At 36.5% G+C, this 12944-nt stretch overlaps 1 protein-coding gene across 1 annotated transcript in view; it reads left to right on the top strand.

Annotated features, from left to right (window-relative positions):
- The window catches only part of LOC148945242 (gamma-aminobutyric acid type B receptor subunit 1-like), a 171171-nt gene that overhangs the window by 145651 nt on the left and 12576 nt on the right, over window positions 1-12944 (top strand). Inside the window, exon 9 of the mRNA XM_089098983.1 lies at window positions 3810-4093. Within this exon, the coding sequence (XP_088955109.1) occupies window positions 3810-4093 (284 nt within the window). The remainder of the gene's footprint in view (window positions 1-3809; window positions 4094-12944) is intronic.

The following is a 12944-nucleotide window of genomic DNA, read 5'->3' as shown; positions in this document are numbered from 1 at the left end:
TAAAAAGTAAGAAAAAAAGAAATTTAAAAGTATGGAAAAAAACAGAAAAAAGAAAAGTCAGAAAAATGAAAACGAAAGTTAAGAAAAAAAGGAAAGAAAAAGTGCGAAAAGGAGAATTAAGAAAAAAGAAAAGAAAAAGTACGGAAGAAAGGAGAGACTAAGCATTGCGAAAAGTATAAACAAGTATAAAAAAGAGAAGGAAAAGAATGGAAAAAGAAGAGTACAAGTAAGGAAAAAAAGTAAAGGAAAAATAAAAAAAAAGAAAAGGAAAAGAAAAGGCAAAAGAGGGAATAATAAGAAAAAGGGAAAGGTAAGGCAAAAAGAAAAGGAAAAGAATAAAAAAAGAAAAGGAAAAATTAAAAAGGAAAGAAAAAGGAAGGAAAAGAGAAAATGAAACGTAAGGAAGAAAGAAAAGAAAATGTAAGGAAAATTAGTAGAATAGAAAAAGTAAGAAAAAAGATTTCGAGGAACAGACAATGCAAAAGTTTTATCGTAACAAGAACAAAAACTGTTTGAGCAGTGATTAAAGTAACGAAGCTGCAGATTACCTCGGAGTTAGACTAACGTTATCCATAAACCCGAAAGACCGACGGATAAACTCACTCGATTTTGGTGTAACATGTAGACCAAAAGAGACTATGTATTACTCTATATCAGTGGTTCCTAACTGGTGGAATTATGCCCTACAAAAGAATCCCCTGTGGACTCCCCCGGCCTTTTGGGGGTTCGCCAGTGAATTGGAGTTTACTGAGAAGGATTTGTCTAATTTAAATATAGAATTTCGATGGAAAGGGGAAGGGGGACTTGTTTGATGTTGGTGAATAATTGGCTCAAAACTTTCGGGGATCGTTCTCTGAGTCAAGAGGATCAAATATTTGTTGTGGAACGGAAAAGGGGCAAAGAGCCAGGAAATGGGCCAAAAGCTTTTTGTTCCTGATTATTTGTATTTCGAGTAAGTTCTCACGGGTCGTTCACTATGCCAGTATTTTTTAAGAGCATACTCTCGAAACTACGCGAGTACCCAGGCAAATAAAAATGCTACGTGCACATGATTTTTCAGATTATTTACAAATCTCGAGAATGGCTTAAGGTATCCACTGGAAACTTTGAGAGAATATTGTAGAAGGGGGGGGGGGGGTAGGAATGAGCCATATGAAACTCAAACTTTGCCTCAGGTAGGGGGGGGGGGAGAATTAGGTTAAAAGACGCTATGTGGTTATCCAATTCATCGAAATACCACGTTCGGAATATCTTGCGAACATCTTAAAGGACGGAGTTGAAACTCTTGGGTACTTTCAAACAGTTCGTGGTAACGAGCGGTAAGTAAGGAGTGATGCGGCTCAATATTAACCAAAACTGTAAGAAACAGAGTCTTGATAATAATAGACATATCAAAAGAATCGAATTTTGGTGCTTATTCAAAATATGTAAAATTCATGAAGTTTAATGTTAGGCTACCCATCAAAAGTTACGAGCCTGAGAAAAATTCCCTAATTTTTGAAAAAGGGAGGGGGAAACACCACTAAGAAATCAAATGATCTTAATCACACCATGAGATTCAGGATATCAGAGAACCCTACTGTAGAGGTTTCAAGCTCATATATACAAAAATATGGAATTTTGGAATTTTTGCCAGAAGCAAGATCACGGATGCGTGTTAATTTGTTTTCCCAAGGGTATGATCGTATTGAACCAGTGATCCAAGAAGATCGGGAGAGGGCTCACTTGATCAGAAATCAAAAGTTCTAATGCCCTTTTTAAGGGACCGAAAATATTTGAGGGCAGCTACCCACCCCCCTTTTTGTTACCCAAAACTGTCCGATCAAAATTTTGAGATAGCCTTTTTCAGCCTGGTCGAGAGATCTAATAACTATGTCTTGGAGGATGACATGACCTCCCACAGACCCTGGGGAGGGGCTGCAAATTATGAACTTTCCCCATTGCTAACATATAGTATTGGCTATTGAGAAGTATAAAAATACATTGGAGGGGAATTTTATGGTGGGGGTGCTTACGTGGGAGGATCTTTCTCTGGAGGAGTTTTCGTGGTCGAAGGGAATTTTCCATCGGAGGGGATCTGGATTTCCTAGCATTAACTAATAAACTATCAGAAATTTAAATTAAAAAAAACAAGTTTTTTCAACTGAAAGTAAGGAGCATCATTAAAACTTAAAACGAACAGAAATTATTACGTATATGAGGGGGTTGCCGCTCCTCAGTACCTCGGTCTTTACGCTAATGTGTTTTTTTTAATTTGTGAAAAGCTTATTATTCTAATTAAATGGTCCTTGTGTATCAGGAGTCATTCTTAAATAATTTGATTAAATTTTAAACTTTAGCATAAAGAGCCAGGTATAGTGGGAAAAGGAAGGGTAAAGAAGATTCAAAGTTAGTTTTGGGGTGAGAGGGAAGGAGCTAAGCAATTTTCATCTCCAATCCAGACAAAAGTAACTTTTTGTACAATGAGCTAGTTTGATCTTGATCATTTGTGCATGGTTAAGTAGGGTTATAAACCAAAAGACACTTTGTGCTGCCATGTTGTCAAATCTACGCATCCGTAATGTCTCACGAATGGCTAAAGATATGAAATTGAAACTTTCAAGGATTGTTGAGGCAGATGTTGAACGAAATCAAAAGGTAGTACGTGCCACTAGGTTATCTAAACACTATATCTGCAATATCTTGAAAACAGAAAATAATTACTTAAAGGATTAAGTTGAAACTTTGATGGAGTATTGTGTGATGGTAAATTAAAAAACACTATGTTTTTCTCGGTCACCGAAATGCAAGCTCTCCAACTTTTTGTTTAAGAAGCATGGAAGATGGAGTTGATACTTTCAGGTTCTGTTGTACGACAGGAAGGGAGCATGGGGTAAGGGATATTCAAATCTAGTGTTAGAGAAGAAAAGAGGGCTGAACAAGTAGAGCTGTTCATCCCCTCCGTCGGTATTGACGAAAAATATATGACAATTTGTGATTCATACTATCATCGTCCTTAGAGTTACAGCAAAGAAAGACTCATGAGTTTACAAGAAAGACATTGTCGTCTGCAAATAAACTTAAAATTGAAGCTAGGGTGCTGCTACATAAGAACTGCTTCGTATTTTTGCTATTTCAGAGTGTGATTTAATTTTATTTTCTAAGAGCTTAATTTTTTTCTTATTGTTTCTAATACTTAGCGCGAAGTGTTTGGCGGGCTGATTAACATGTATATAGTCTTGCTTGAAACTACTGGGCTTTCTAATATTTTTTTGGTTTTGAAGAAAAAAAAAATTATAAAAAAATAAGAAATATTTTTATAATTTAAATAAGAAAGCAAAAATGAGGTCGCAGAGGTTTTCACGGGAGCAGATTTCTTGAAGCTTTAAGGAAGAAGAAAAAAAGAACAAATAATAGGCTGTATTTGGATGTATACCGAATCTACAAATATTCCTGATAAAAAAAAGACCAATAGAGAGTATTAAGAACACAAAACGCCCTTTCCAGTATGAAATGTAAGGTTTCTGTTTTGGGAAACGAGCACATATCAGCAGTGCCTTATTTTAAGTTTTGAATGGGAAATTTTTCCGCTGGTTGCCACCTTTACCAATTATCGAAAGTCCTAGCAGTAATTTTCGACTTGTCTTATTTACAAAAGGCAGAATTTATAAGTAACATTATTACATGTTTAATTCAACAGATATTTGCTAGAACAAAACTGAGATTTGTAAGATGTAACTGTAAAACTTAGATATGATACCCTCTTGCAAATAATATTTTTGCTTTTATTCATCAATCACTTGGTTAAAGAATCTAAATATTGTTTGTAGATCAATTGTCACATCCGAGTTTGGCTGCTTAACTTTCTTATTGGTTGGCGTGATTCTTCTTTTCCTCGCTGTTGTTCTTCTTGGAATAGATGGTCGTTTAGTTAATCAAGTTCAGTTTCCCTGGATTTGCCAAGGAAGAGCATGGACTTTAGCTACAGGATTCTCTTTTGGGTTTGGAAGTCTATTTGCATTGGTCTGGAAAGCCCGTATGATCGTTGTCAATTCGAAAGCAAAACCGAAAAAAAGACAGCAAAACATGACGTCACCTGCTTTGATCCCTCTAGGTGAGCTCAAGCTTAATAACAATATTTGTATATATCCCTAAAATAGTATTGACTGTGAAGTTGTGCTAGGTTAGTGTTTTCCTCAAGATTATAAAGAAGATAGTGACATAATACAAAACTGTGATAATAAAGAACTGATGAACTATGAACATCAACAACATAGAACTATAGAAAGAACTTTAGCGCTCAACTGTGCTCACAAACCCTAATGAGTTAAAAAATTAAGCCAGGGACACATACTCCCTGAAAATGAGGTTGATAAAAGGTCAAAAAATTTTCCCGGTCGGCTTGAAACTTCTAACTGGAAGTGATTGCGGCAAGGGAACCACTACTGCCCGAAATAGGGAAAAACGTACAAGTTCACTTAAAAGTGGTCCCCTACAAAAGGGCCAACACACTTTTTTTTGAACGGCTTGAAATCTACGTCCTACCAAAAGTCACAGAACAAGGGAGCTTTGATGTAAAAGCACATTTATAAGTTGGAAGCACGAGCCCCTCTCATAATGGTACTAGAAAACGGGCTAAAAAGTTTTATTTTCTGGCATGCTTGGAACTTATATATGCAAGTTTTTTTTAGCTAAACGGGTCCTAATAGACAAAAAAAGTTTGCCAGAAAATAGGGCCTTAAAAAAGGCGAGAAAACTTTTCCTGAACACCTTGAAACACAAATTCGTAAAAATTCGGTTTTTTCTGTGCAAGGCGACACCAATGCACAGAAAATACCTATAAGGAGTTAATTGGTAAGTGTTCAAAAATTTCAGCTAATCTTCTAATCTGAAAATAACCGTGCGATATTTTACAACGGGTTCCTGAAGCTTAAAAGCCAACAAGTATGTATCATTAAAACTACTCTCAGAAGGTTTAATGTAAATGGCAACGAAATTTATGGATAGTTTTGGCAAGTCTGTCTTGCTTTGTTACCTGTCTGTAGGATTGAGCAGAAACCTTCAGGATGGAGATTGGTAGGAATGAAGAAAGAGACGTCTAGTATTCATTTGGGGATAAAATGGCAGAACATTTTCTCTGATCTTCACAAAAGAGCATACGCTACGGTTTGTTTCCTTTGTTATGCCTGACGTTCGACTGGCTCTGCTGTTAGTTTGAACCGCGTAAAAGTTTCAACACCGACAATTGAAATACTAAAAAAACAAAAAAAAACACACAGTTTAATATTTTACGGTCTTCGAAGCTTACCAATGGCAGATCCAAGATTCTGACAACGGAGGAAGGGCGCCTGCGAAGATTTTACTTCTTGACAGATGTATATCACATAGGGTTGACAACCCCCATGCCTTCTGAAGATTAGAAAATAATTTGCACTTTAACGCAAAAAAACACGTTTTAAATGTTTTTGCTTTTTTAACTTTAATAAATCCAAAATTATTAAGACTTTTAGGAATTAATATCAGTTTATGTATAGTAAAGTGTCAATCCATATTATTCGTTTTTTTTTCAGTAATCTTGGTTATGACGGTGTTTTTTTTTGGTATTACGAGAAATAGAAACATCCAGCTGGACATGAGGATTATTTTTAGTAAAGTGCAAATTATTTTCGACGTAATACCTTAAATTAGGTATCCTTTTCCCAGAACCACACTGCTTCTCTATGACGAACAAATAATCGTTTAAATGGGGATAAAATACTTTTATTTCTATAGTGAAAACATGTAAAAAAGTCTAGATCTTTTGATCACATATACAGCAATCATCATCAGTAGAAATACTCATAATCAGTAGAGTATTTAGTAGCGATCGTCACCGGTAGAATATTTCTACTGATGATGATCGCTGTATATGTGATCGAAATATCTAAAATTTTGGACCTGTTTTCACTGTCTAAATAAATGGACTTATCCCCATTTAAAGGATTATTTTTTAGTGTAAATTATGTTCTGGTCTTCAGAAGGCATGTGGGACGTCAGTCCTACTCATATCAGTTTTTTCTTATTTGGATTTGACTCGGATATTTATTGTACGTTCTGTTCGTTTTGGGTTTCATTTATTTATTGATCGTGATTTGTGGTATTTTACGCTTAGAAAAATACTTGACTTTAATTCTGTTCATTTTTGGTTTAATGTAGCTTTTTACTTTTTATTCAAAACTTATTTAATGGGAAAAGTTCATTACAATGTCCTAAAACTTATTGAGAATTACAATGTAACCAAAATTGCCTGCTGAAATTAAATCTATATAGGCCTATAGAGGATTTTAGGATGACGTCATAAAGGCATACCTTTTTTCAAGCTCTAAAAGTTCGTGTTCAAAACAAGTTTTTGTGTTTAGACAAATTTATTGAATAACTATCAGTTCTGAATCAATTCTTAATGAGATTACTTAAGAGTTTTTCTGATGGAAGCAATGAGCTAAGTTGAAACTTAAAACAAACAAAAAATTTATTTTTTCACCGACGCTGTAAAAAAAAAGGCTTGAAATTCAACGAAAATTTTTTTCAGCCAAGCGATAGTTCGTTAGAATTCTTCAGATATCGGAAAATATTACAAGTCAGTTTATTTGAGCTAGTTTTGTTTCAACGCTAGTTAGCAACTAGCATTCAACCGAGCAAGTTCGAAAATTTACCTGTACTTTGTTCCGTGCCAAGTACACTGTGACGTTGGATATCTATTGGCGTTTATCTATTGGAAAAACAAATTAATTATTGGATAAGCTAACTAACCGCTGGCGGACGTGATTTATTGCAAGGCACTTTTGGGCAATGGGGGATTTAATTGCCCCTCTTGCCAGTTAGCTTTTGTTTTTTTAACGTGATTTTCTCATAGCGGTGAAGTAAAATATAAGTAATGGTTGAATGATGGTTTTTTAGCCCAATAATTTTGAGACCTTTCAGCCAAATAATTTGTAACGCGGTAATTAAAGTTTGTTTTATTATTTTGCGCTAATTGGGAAAAGATTTGAGAACATAATCATAAATCTGTCGACGGAGATTCTAAGGGAGAATAATTGGTTAGGCGACTGAAGGAAAGACAATGGCAAGTAAAGTGTCTGGTTCGGATAAAAGAAAGTTGCAGATTCTAACGGCACATGGTAGAACAATGCGCTCTGATTCAGAAGTGAAGTTCTCAGGCAACGAAAGTCCGGAAGAACAATTAATCATACTGACGAACCAAATAAACCAACTGAAGGTTAAAATAAAACAGTGGACTGACAAAATCGAAAAGGACTTGGACTTAAAAATCGGCCAAGAAGATGAAACAGCTGTAATCAAACTGGGTGCTGTAAATCAGAGAACAAAACAGAGTGAGTCCACCATCGAAAACATCAAAATGAGATTTACAATAGTCTGTCCCTCGATCTTGAGAAAATGGTGAAAGACAAGTTCTGTGGATTCGACCGACGTTTAAATCCATTGAGAATTCCACTTCCGTAATTGGTCTAGCTACTAAGGCTATGAAAATATTAGTCAGTGAAATTAAAGTGACAATAGACAATCACAATGAAACCCTTGAAAAAACATCGGCTTGGTAGCCAACTGATATTTTTTGTCCTCGAAGATAATGTCACCACAAACATTATTATATCAAGGAGAACGTAGAAAACAAACTTATGGAACTATGTGTGCAGAAATTTCTGGGCTTTCCTTTAGATGCCTCTGATATTGTCTTTGCCCTAAGAATAGGACGCAAAGTGTCAAATCTGCCAAGACCGACTGTAGTGACACTTTCAAACCTTAGAGTTCGGTCGCAGATTTTAAAAAATAGGAAGCAACTCAAGGGGTCTAGAATGTCTGTCACTGAATGCCTAACAAAAACTAGCGTGAGTTATTCGCATGCGCAACAACTGAATTTGGACTGAAAAATGTCTGGACCACTGATGGAAATGTTATGGTTAAAACCGGACCCAGAAGTGCCAGTAAAGTGTCAAATAAGGATGAGATTATCATTTTGGAACGACCTCTTGATACTTCGATCGGGGGCATTTGAAACTAAGAAAATGTATTGATAATAATATTTATGGATCTGATTAAATTGTAACGTTGTTGCTTTTCTACCTTAGTGCTATCATTTTCTTTTTCTATTTCTACTTTTTTTTTTCATTTCTTTTTCTTTTTATACTTTTATCCTGTTAACGCTGTTCCTGTTCTATTCGTTTCTTATGCTTATTTTCTTTCTTTGATCGACGGACAGATTTCCGAGGTTAAAAAAAAGGGGGAGGGGAGAAAGGAACAGAGATTTTTTCACGTGAGGGTTGCCCGTTTTTGGCCAAGTCATCATCAGCACATATCATCACGAAATGCTACAAACACCGGAACGCTCCTGTTATTACTATTTTCCTCCACTATCATTATTTAGTCTAATTGATGAAAATAAAAAACATCGTTGATCTCGACGATGAATGATTTTTCATTCTTAACTGAACAGTCCCTGCTAAAAACCGCATATCTTAATCTGCCAGAATGCGATGACGAGTCAGCTACTGATCCCGTGATAGACAGGGTGAATGCCTCGTCCTGCTCATATTGAATTGAATTTATTTATAACCCGTTGAAATACAATGATGAAACGGAACATAAAAAAAGAAGAAAAGAAAAAACAAAAGCAAAAGAAACAGACGGATATTGACAAATAAAACGAAATTAAAACTCATAGAACAATCGCACAAGCATAGTAATAAACCAGAAAATGACAGCACAAGCCAATAAAACAAGCACATAGACAAGCAAGAATAAAACAAGGATAAAACTTATGGAACAAGCACACAAGCATAATAATAAACCAAACAATCATACAGTATATAAGACCCATTGTTACTTACTTATATATAATAAACACAAAAACAGTAGAAATGAAAGACCTATCTTTTTAAAAGGGAACACCACGGGTATCCATTTATTCCCCTATTGTAAGCTGCACGGCATATGCCGAGGATATCATTTGAGTAAATTAAGCCATGTTGTCTAGTTGTTAAAGATGTAAATGCCCAGGGGGGGGGGGCTGACAATACATTTATCACAACCGTAATAAATTCGTCGGAGTTGCGTCAATTCCGTGGCCGAAAAGGTATGCCAAAAAGGTGCAAGGTATAAAAAATTTGGGAGCGCATATGAGTTGTATAATTTGGCTAGCAGCTGGCGATTAAAACGAAGTTTGTTGGAAATTATGCCGCCCTAGGCGTTGAAAATCCGGCACTGGAAATGGCGAATGAGAAGCTTTTTTAGTTGCTTTAAGGGAGTTACTGGTTGGGAGGCCAAGATAATTCATTTGAAATTTAGGAGCAACCATTACATCATTAAGATCAATATTAAATCCTCCCAGTTGAATAGTACTACTTCTGACTTTTCAGCGTTAAATTTAAGATTTATTTTTGAATACTCTCGACTCAAAATGGAAAAATTTTTCTGAAACGCCAGTACTGTTCAGCTGGGATTAAGGAAATCGTCTACATAAGCAATAAGAGACACATCTATCCCTTCTAAAATGCAGTAAGAAACTGCTTGAGTTTGTGCGTCGAGAATACAGTTGTTAAAAACAATTGGTGATGTCAGTGCATGAGCGCACCCTATTCCTTTCTGGAACCCAAATTGGTGTGGGGGCATATAGCATTTATTAACCAGCTCAGGCATTATCAACTTCTCAAAAATTTTACAAAGGTTGTAGCTACCGTTATTGGCTGGTATGATGAGCACTCATTTAGGGGTTTATATTTTTAGGGACAGGAGTAAGACGGCCAGTTGAAAACGAGGCAGGAACTATTCTTTTTGTAAACACCATTTGGAAAAGTAGGGCAAGGTGAGAAAAAAGAAAAGGAGTTCCATGTAGGAGATGTTTGGCGCAAACGTGATCTGTACCTCTTGAAAAAGGTTTCTTAATTTCACGAATTATATTATAAACATCAAAAACTCATACAGTAAACATTGATTTGTCCCCTATCGAAAGTATCTTTTCGAGTGTAACTTTGGAGGGATTTTCTATTACTGGGTCAGGTTCTGAAAACTCCCTGGAGAAATGTTGTTCCCATATTTCGGGAGGGATATTAAATGACTGGTTTGGCTTTTGTTTTTATTTATGTGTTAAATTTTTCCACAAAAGTCCTGGGTTATTAAAAAAAATTTCAGAAAAATTGGAACGAATAGTAGCTCTATGTTTATCTAGCTCTTTTGAAAAACGGCGTTTGGTGGATAAACGGATCTGGTTTACGATACCAGGTCTGGGACGGTCGCAATCTATCCTGATACTTAGCCAGAATTCGGCCCTATTACAAGCCTCAACAAGTAAAGAATTCTGGGACCAGCCCTTCACTTGGGATTCGACTCATACTTTAGTGCGAGGGACAAGCTGCTTTTCTGCTTGTAATAAAGCATGTGAAATAAGTGACGCATATATATTTAACTTAATACGATTTTCATTAATTGAACACGGAACTGAATTCTGGAGAAGCTCAAATGGTATTTTTATCTTCGCGATAATATTATCAATACAATGCTGATACTGGGGTATATCAATCTTATTCCATTCTACCACAGTACGCCACTTACAATCTTGAATTACCCGTGCACGGTTAAATGGAGCCATAATACTGAAAGACAACGGCAAATGGTCAGATACTACAAACTCATTAGGTATGCTTACACTTACTGCACGACTGGCAATACTACCAGAAACATGCACATGATCAAGGTTTGACACTGATCCTGAGGGGTGTATATATGTGAAACCAACAGATTTCGGTAAGAGAGCACTTTCATTTGGAATCAGGCTAAGAAGTAGAGCCGCACGTAGATTATCACTTTTCAATAGGTCACAATTAAAGTTCCCCAACAGAACCCAATGGAGGTGCGAGGCTCTGATTTTACTCAAATATTTACCCAATTTTCTGCATGCTAGAGCAAAATTTGTTTCAGAACTTTCGTCTCTATAGTCTGTCGGCAGGTATACATTAACAATGACAGTATCACCCACTTTAACTGCAAGGAAATGGTCAGATTTTGGAGACAGTTCAGAGTTAGTTTGTCGATCTACTATTGTACCAAGTCCACCCGAGAGTTGGCCCTGTTTTCTGGGCCTTTTTATAGCCACAAAGTAGAGTACCTGTGATGGCACTATAGCCACTAATTTTATCTTATCAGCAGAGAGAAGAAATTCCTGAAAGCATATAATTTCTTTATAGTAAGGAAAAGTTCTTCCACCACGGTGATTTTTGTACTGAGATTACCATTTACGTTCCATGACAAGACGCTCTTTTTAATATAGGGCTCAACCATTTCGAACAGATTGGCTTTTTGCCTTCAAAGTCTTGTTCAACGGGCAGTTAGCATGGTAGCACGTGTGTTTGGTGCTTTGACAATTCAAACAGCATATCGGGTTCTGGCACGGGATTTCTTTCGTCGCACCATGGTAATTTTGGGCGCAACGGTCGCTTTTCTTGGTATTTTTGCACTGTGTCGACATATGGCCGATTTCATGACAATTAAAACAAAGTTTTGGGAGCAAAATAAATTCTTGTATTTTGAAACACTCGAAGTCAATTTTAATTGTCATTTGAGCGGCGGTATCAAAAGCATCTCTACTTGAAAAATATAGCTTGAAGGTTCGTGATTTCCCACATTGTTCGGCTTTCTCACAGCCGGCTATTAATCTTTGTAAATCTTCAGCACTAAGAGACTCGAGAATCCCTTTAACTATACTGATTTGTGAGGGAGTTCTGATTTTTGCGCTGGAACCCTGGTTTTGATTATTAATCCCGAGCGCCAATTTCTCCGCAGTAGCCTTTTGCGCAATGGCTACCCGCCACCCATTTTTTCCTGGTCTAAGCTCAACCTTAGAAGCATTAAGGGATTCGCCACATGCAGATTCTATAAACGCTTTCCGCTCCGATGGGGTTTTCAGTGGCGGAGGGTTTGTAACAACTACAGAGTAAGACAGCTTTGTGGGGGCATTTGGTTGGGTAGGGAAACTAGTTCGAGTAAAAAGATTTAAGTCACCTTTATTCAGTCGTTCCATAAAGCCTTCAAAACGACGGCAGATATCGTTTACTTTGGTAGTTACACATGCACTTATCTCTTCTCCGCATGCAGGGACCTCGGTGGGCTCAAAAATGACGAATGTAGGAAGTTGACGCTTTTCTTTAGCTGATTTGGCAAAGAATTTCACAATCCCCAGGACATTTTCTTCATCTTTAACTGATTTACGGAAGGAGTCCGATAGGCCAGATTTTTGTAGGATCAATTCTTTCGCAGTCAGTATATTATTTCTGGAGAAAAACTCCAATGCGCGATTAATAATCAATTGATGTTTTATTCTGGCTAGCATTGCTCTTGAAACAAAATTTAACACCGCATTCCAAACGATGTTTTCCATGTCTATGTTTTATAATCATTAATCACGAATATATATCCAAAAATCCACCTTTAGGTTGATTTTTCACCAACCTTAATTACTGCATTAAATGAAATACTTCCTGTAATTTCTACTAATGATAAATTTAATCTTTTCTGCCATAATGTTCAAGGAATTAAACACAAATGGGATGATATTCTTACATTCACTTCTGAAAAGAAAAATCCTTTTAGTTTTGTTGGTTTAACTGAAACTTGGCTGTCTTCTCAAGATGACATGTCGCCATACTGTTTGCCCGGTTTTGAAGCCATACATCTTCCAGGGCACGTAACATAGTGCTCCGGTGGCATTACATTATTCGTAAATGATTCTATCTCTTACAAGCGCCACGGTGACTTGGAATCAATTTTTAATGGTTTGGTCAAACGTCGTCGATCTGTCTACTCAATAGTCATTGAAATTCTTGGAAAGTCATCTCCAGTAGATTTCGTGTGCCTTCTTTTTATAAGCCACCGCCATTTTCAAGTGACATTTTCTGTTCGCAAGTTGAGCCACTTAC

This window comes from Artemia sp. Qi Xiang Cuo, chromosome 13, assembly GCF_049724085.1.
Source record: "Artemia sp. Qi Xiang Cuo chromosome 13, ASM4972408v1, whole genome shotgun sequence".
Classification (NCBI taxonomy): Eukaryota; Metazoa; Arthropoda; class Branchiopoda; order Anostraca; family Artemiidae; genus Artemia; species Artemia sp. Qi Xiang Cuo.
Note: the sequence above shows the minus strand (reverse complement) of the source record. Positions and strands in the feature narration are given on the sequence as shown.